At 49.1% G+C, this 7,045-nt stretch overlaps 1 protein-coding gene across 1 annotated transcript in view; it reads right to left on the bottom strand.

The window, feature by feature from the left end:
- Nucleotides 1-4,664: 4,664 nt before the first annotated feature.
- The window catches only part of CATSPERG (catsper channel auxiliary subunit gamma), a 26,676-nt gene continuing 24,295 nt past the window's right edge, over nucleotides 4,665-7,045 (bottom strand). The window contains exons 24-28 of the mRNA XM_007471109.1: nucleotides 6,866-6,961; nucleotides 6,505-6,594; nucleotides 5,228-5,320; nucleotides 5,034-5,133; nucleotides 4,665-4,949 (exon numbers count right to left, since the gene is read on the bottom strand). Of these exons, the coding sequence (XP_007471171.1) occupies nucleotides 4,665-4,949; nucleotides 5,034-5,133; nucleotides 5,228-5,320; nucleotides 6,505-6,594; nucleotides 6,866-6,961 (664 nt within the window). The remainder of the gene's footprint in view (nucleotides 4,950-5,033; nucleotides 5,134-5,227; nucleotides 5,321-6,504; nucleotides 6,595-6,865; nucleotides 6,962-7,045) is intronic.

The raw sequence follows: 7,045 nt of genomic DNA, 5'->3' as shown, positions 1-7,045 counted from the left end.
GGTACGCGGGCCTCTCACTGTTGTGGCCTCTCCCGTTGTGGAGCGCAGGCTCAGCGGCCATGCCCGCGCCCCCCCGCCGCTCCGCGGCATGTGGGATCTTCCCGGACCGGGGCACGAACGTGTGTCCCCTGCATTGGCAGGCAGACTCTCAACCACTGCGCCACCAGGGAAGCCCCTACAGTAATTCTATGTTTAACCTTTTGAGGAATGACCAAACTATTTTCCATGACATCTGAACAATTTTACATTCCCACCAGCAATATACAAGTGTTCCAATTTCTCTACATCCTTGCCAACACTTGTATTTGTTGTTGTTTTTTAATTATTATAGCTATCCTAATGTATGTGAAGTGATATCTCACTGTGGTTTTGACTTGCATTTCCCTGATAACTAATGATGTTGAACAATCTTTTCATGTGCTTACTGGTTATTTTACATATCTATTTTGGAGAAATGTCTGTTCAAGTCCTTTGCCATTTAAAATTGAGTTGCCTGTGGTTTTTTGTTGTTGAGTTATAGGAGTTCTTCATTTTCTATATACTAGTCTTTATCAGATATATGGTTTACAAATATTTTCTCCCACTCTGTGGGTTGGTTTTTCATTCTCTTGATGGTATCCTTTGATTCACAAAAGGTTTTAATTTTGATGAGGTTCAATTTATCTGTTTTTTCTTTTTTTGCCTGTACTTTTGGTATCATAGTTAAGAAATCACTGACAAATCAAAGGTCAAGATTTTCACCTATGTTTTATAGTTTTAACTTTTTTTTTTTTTTTTTGGCCACCCTGCGTGGCTTTTGGGATCTTAGTTCCCCAACCAGCGATCAAACCTGTGCCCCCTGCAGTGGAAGCGCAGAGTCAACCACTGGACCTCCAGGGAAGTCCCCAAATGTGGTTACTTTAAAATGAGGCTCAGTGGGCCCTAATCCAATCTGAAAGGAGTCTTTATAAGAGGAGCACTTTGGACACACAAAGAGACACCAGTGATGTGACCACACAGAGGAAAGACAGTGGGGACACCGCAAAAGGGCAGCCATCAGCAAGCCAAGAAGAGAGGCCTCAGAAACCAAACCTGCTGACACTGCGATCTTAAATTTCTGGCCAGAATTGTGAGAAAATAAATTTCTGTTGTTTAAGCTATCCAGTCTGTGATATTTCCTTATGGCAGCCCTAGCAAACTAATTCAGATAGTATTGTCGACAATATTAATTCATGAACATGGGATATTTTTCCATTTATTTAAGTCTTCTTTAATTTATTTCAGCAATGTTTTGTAGCTTTCACTATACAAGTCTTTTTCCTCCTCGCGTAAATTTATTTTTTAAATAGTTATTTATTTGGCTGCGCCGGGTCTTAGTTGTGGCCCGCGGGATCTTTAGTTGCAGCATGTGGGATCTAATTCCCTGACCAGGGATCAAACCCAGGCCCCCTGCATTGAGGGGGCACAGAGTCTTAACCGCTAGACCACCAGGGAAGTCCCTATAAATTTATTCTTAAAACTTTTATTCTTTTTGTTGTTGCTGTTGTAAATAGGATTTTTTTTTTAATTTCCTTTTCAGATTATTCATTGCTGGTGTATAGAAATGCGACCGATTTTTGTGTGTTGATTTTGTGTACTGCAACTTTGCTGAACGCATTTATTAGCTCTAGTTTTTCATATATGTGGACTCTACCTATAAAATTTTAATGAAAATGGCTTTGGCATTTAACTGCCATATGCCATCTGTCTTTGTTTTTCTTGTTTATTTATTTATTTATTTATTTATTTTGGGCTGTGTTGGGTCTTCATTGCTGCGCGTGGGCTTTTCTCTAGTTGTGGTGAGCGGGGGCTACTCTTTGTTGCAGTGAACGTGCTTCTCATTGCGGTAGCTTTGCTGTGGAGCACAGGCTCTACGCGTGCGGGCTCAGTAGGTGTGGCTCACGGGCTCTACAGTGTAGGCTCAGTAGTTGTGGCGCACAAGCTTAGCTGCTCTGCGGCATGTGGGATCTTCCCACAGGGCTCGAACCGGTGTCCCCTGCATTGGCAGGCGGATTCCCAACCGCTGCGCCACCAGGGAAGTCTCATCTGTCTTTGGTAATCAGGTAATTTGATAATCTTGCTCAGTTTCCTTATATTTCTATTTGACTTAGAATTAATATAAGGAATGGATGCTGAATTTTATAAAAAGCTTTTTCAGGTACCTATTCATGTAATCATACATGTTTGCACACCTGAGTCTCTGTTTCTTCATCTATGAAATGGGGACAATGATAGAATTTTCCTGATAGAACATCATGAAGATTACTTGATAATCTAAGAAAAGGGATCTGCTATGGACTGAAAGTTTGTGTTCCCCACAAACTCCTTTGTTGAAACCTAACTCCCAATGTAATGGTATCAGGAGGCAATTAGTCTGTGAGGGCAGAACCCTCATATTTGAGATTAATGTCCTTATAAAAGAGACCTCAGTGACCTTCCTCATCCCTTCTATCATGTAAGAACACAGTAAAAAGATGGTCATCTATGAACCAGGAAGCAGGTTCTCACCAGACACCGAATCTGCCAGCGCCTTGGTCTTGGACTTCCCAGCCTCCAGAGCTCTGAGAAATTTCTGTTGTTTGTAAGCCACCCAGTCTATGGTCTTCCGTTACAGCAGCCTGAATGGACTTAGGTCAAAACAGGATGTTGAGCTTCCCTGGTGGCGCAGTGGTTGAGAGTCCGCCTGCCGATGCAGGGTACGCGGGTTCATGGCCCGGTCCGGAAAGATCCCACATGCCGCGAAGTGGCTGGGCCCATGAGCCATGGCCGCTGAGCCTGTGCGTCCGGAGCCTGTGCTCCGCAATGGGAGAGGCCACAACAGTGAGAGGCCCGCGTACCGCAAAAAAAAAAAAAAAAAAAAAAAACAAACCAGGATGTTATCTCATCACATTCTCCTTAATCGCATCAATACAATGAAGTCTGTTGATAGATGTATCTGTACCACTGACCGTCGTGCGTATTGCTTGGCCATCGCTGACCTCCCTCCTGAGCCCCAGACCTGAGGTTCCCACAGCCTCCTGGACAGGCTCCTCTAGAAGTCTGTCAGACCTCCCACACCAACCATGACCCCAAATGGCCTAAGTGTCTCCCCCAAACCTGTTCCTTCTCCCCAGTCCTCATCTCAGGGACAGCCTCTTTGTCCCCCAGTCCCCAGGGCAGAGGCCTGGGCCTTTTCCTAAACGCCCCCCCCTTGCTCCCACTCCTTCCATGGCCTGTCAGCTTCACAGCCTGTTCACTTGGCCTCCTAAGCATCCCTCCCTCCTGTCCCTTCTCCTCCTTCCCACACCAGGCTTTGGTCCAGCACCATCCCCTCCTGCCCAGGTCCCTGGCCTATGGCCTCGAGTCCTGAGCCATACTCCACAGGGCAGCCAGAGCATCTTTCTACATCTGACCATGTCCTTCAGCTTCTCAGCTTGAATGCTCTTCTGATAATTCCTAAGCTCTGTAATGTGACCTCAGTGGCCTTGCCTGCTCTGGAGCTATGCTGCCTCATCACGGACAAGCTGGTCCAAGTGTCTGCCCTGGTGTCCCCTCAGAGGGTGTGTCCCCTGGGGCTCTGCTTCTACAGTGAAGGAGTGGAGGGGGTGATCAGAGGACCTGCATAGTCCCTTCACCCAGGACCTCTGGGGAGGGGCTGGAGTTGAGCCTATTGGGTGGACAGGGAGTGGAGTACAAAGGCACATTTGCTTTTGGCCTTTTGGTCTGTCCTTTTCCCCTTCTTGACACACAGGTTCCTTACAAGAGCTGCCCTTCCCCACACATAAGCAAGAGATTAGGGAGGGACTGACAACCCTCAGCTCCAGGGGTGGGCTCTGAAAGGCTTAACCCAATCAAGGTCCCATCTGTCTGGCAGAGTGAGTGGTAAAGTAGTGAGCTTATGACCCAACCCCACCCAATCAGAGTGACTGACAGGACTTTTGCCTGGGAATGTTGGACTTCAGCTCCTTTTTTCTCTGGACAGTAAGACATGTGGATGTGCAGCCTCAGACGGTGAAGTGGGCTGGTCTGAGGTCAGAGGCCACCCTCAGAGAAGGGCAGAGCAGGGAAAGGTAGAGAAGTGGAGCCAGGATCCTATGGACATTGAGGACTTCTGGATCAAACTGTACCTGAAGCCTATCTTAACAAAGTCCATAAATTACCATTTCCATACGGACCACTGAGTGAAATGTTTGCTACTTGCAACCAAAACAAAAATTCTAACCTCTCCAGAGCCCCCTCCTTAAGACAGACACTAGATACGTGTTGCCATTCAGAATATTTAACAACTAGTATTAAACCTGGGCACTGAACAATCAGAACAGACTGCAGGTCATAGCAACGGGTCTGGGTCATGGAGGACCCTGCTGGACTGTAGGAAGGTCAGGGGCACTCTGGGGAGGGGCTGAGTAGGCAGGCACACAGAGAAGCCACTATTTACCAGCTTGGCACAGAAGGATTTTGATATTTTAATAACGTATGTGGCTGAGTGGTACAAACTAATTGAACATGAGTCCTTACAAGGTCCCACAGCTGGTGCTAAAATGCGAAGTGAAAATTCAAGCAAAACAGGGAGAAAGGCCTGGGATGAGCGAGAGACAGGTTGCATGTTCAAAGTGGCCCAGGAAACGAGGGATGAGGGTGGGTGGCAGTTGGGGCCGGTAAGAGGCTCAGGATATTGACTTCTTCCTCAAGGTTTCCTTAGTGTCAGTCTTGTTCTCCTCTGCCACCTTGGAGACAACTCTGGAGGTGCCCCCAGAGCTCTCCCCAGATTTGGTCCCAGAGGTGTTGCTGAAGGCCCTGGTGTCGGAGGCGATACTGTAGGTGTAAGATTCCCAGGCGATGATGTTGTTGATCTTCCAGCAGAGGACGTTGCAGACCTTCACCACATAGGGCGACAGGAGGCAGGAGATGACATAGAGGATCACCAGACCGACAAACAGGCTGGCTGACACCTGCAGGCACCACACAACAGGCATGGGTGGGCAGCCTGGGGGCCCCCATCTACGCAGCAGGGCAGCTCCAGGGCAGCCACTCACCTTGAGGATGAGGAAGGCCCGCCTGGCACTGAGTGGGAGCCCGTGGATGTGCAGCTGGAAGGTGAGCTGGTAGTCGCAGTATGTGCTCTTGTCCACGCCTCTGGGGGATGCGGGATGGGGGTTCGGGATCGGGGGAGGAGGTGGTCACCCCACAGGAAGCCCCCGAGCCCAAGTGGGCCATGTGTCTGGCTCACCTATTGCTCACCAACACCTTGAAGAAGAACTCGGAGGCAAAGATGCTGTGCGGAATGGTGTCATGGCATGGCGAGCTCTCCATACAGAGCCACCTGGGGGCCCAAGTTCAGGCACTTGTAGTACAAATCATGCCTAGCACGTGCCAGTCCCTGACCTTCCCCTCTATCCCACAGACTCTGGGTGAGTACTAACTAGGTGCGATCTCCTACTTTTCTCCCTGATTCACTCCTTCACCCACTTTAGCCAATAAGGCTGACTGAACCCCTACCAGGTGACAGGCTGTTTGTTTACTCATTCATCTCCTCATGTCTTTACATCTCCAGCTGTCAATTCCTCTGTTACTATGCATTCATCTAGATTATGGATTGTATACCTATTACGTGCCACCTCCTCATTTATTCTTTGCTACCTTTATTCCTTCATCCCACAAGTGAATCTGGAGCAGCTACTAGGTACAAAGTCACATCTTCATTCATACATTCAATAAAGGCAGGTGGAATACTGAATAGGTGCAAGTTGGCTACTTTGTTCACTCATTCACTTCCTTCATTTGGTCATGGCATCATTTTCTTCCTTTCATTATTATTATTCCTTTCATTATTATAGGGCCAGTTATTGAGGTCCTATATGCTTTTTTTTTTTTTTTTTTTTGGTGGTGCCTCGCAGCTTGCGGGATCTTAGTTCCCCGACCAGGGATTGAACCCAGGCCCCCCCAGCAGTGAAAGCACTGAGTCCTAACCACTGGACCACCAGGGAATCTCCCCTATACTAACTTATTCCTTCATTGTTTTATTCATTCATTAATACCTCCATTCAAATGTCAATAAATGTCTACCATGGATGAATTAACTTGTTCATTGTCTCATTCAACAAATATTATTTGTCTATTCTGGACCTGGACTATAAGGGAGACAGACCCCAAAGGAGATAGCGACAGCTCAGAGGGGTAAGGGCTGGGAAGGAGGAAGCACAGGCAGAGGGGTCAGGGTGAGAATGGGGAACGTACAAGAGGACATGAGAGCAAAACTGTCCCATCTAGAACAGTCAGAAAAGTCCTCCTGGATGAAGTGGCATCTGAACTAAGGCCTGAAGAAAGATTAAGAGTGACCAGTCCTGCAGACAGAAGGTCCAGCATGTGTAGAGATCGGTCTCATTTGAGGACCGCAAAGGCAGTCAGTGTAGCTTGAGGACCAGGAGGTCTCCCAGAGGCAGAAGGGATGGACAGGCCCGACAGACTGTGGGGGAGAAGGGGGCGTGCAGTCGGCCCGGCACTCACTCAATGCCTAAACTGTTGTGGGACAAAATGTTGAAGGCTGAGTCTTCGGTGGTCGTTGTGTTTCTTGTGGTCCAGATGAGGCTGCCAGTCCTGTGCAGGAAGGGGTAACCTCAGTGGGGCCGGGGCCTCAGCGGGCAGAGGCCCCAAAGGGAGAGGGGGCAGTGGGGGGGGATTGGGTGAGCGGAGCCTCCTGCCGTGGGCGGGACCGAGCATGTGGGATGCTAGGAGCCTGGGCTGTGGGCGGGGCCTGAGACACCAAGATGGGCGGGGTTTGCAGCCCAGGGCTGGTCTGCGGCTGGGAAGATGGAGGGGCCTGCAGGGGAAGAAAGGCCGATTATGGGCCCGGTCCCACAGGGATTACTTGTCCAGGGGGCTGTTGAAGCGGTAGATATCCTCCTCGCTGTATTCCCTGATGGTGTCCAGGGTGGGCCCGCCACCCACCACCTTCAGCACATAGCTGCCGGGAGCAGAGGTGCGCATGGACTGTCCGGAGTCCTGCATCACCTCTACCACCCCCACCCCCACTTCCTCCCCCCACCAC

The sequence above is a fragment of the Lipotes vexillifer genome, unplaced genomic scaffold, assembly GCF_000442215.2.
Source record: "Lipotes vexillifer unplaced genomic scaffold, Lipotes_vexillifer_v1.1 scaffold182, whole genome shotgun sequence".
Classification (NCBI taxonomy): Eukaryota; Metazoa; Chordata; class Mammalia; order Artiodactyla; family Lipotidae; genus Lipotes; species Lipotes vexillifer.
Note: the sequence above shows the minus strand (reverse complement) of the source record. Positions and strands in the feature narration are given on the sequence as shown.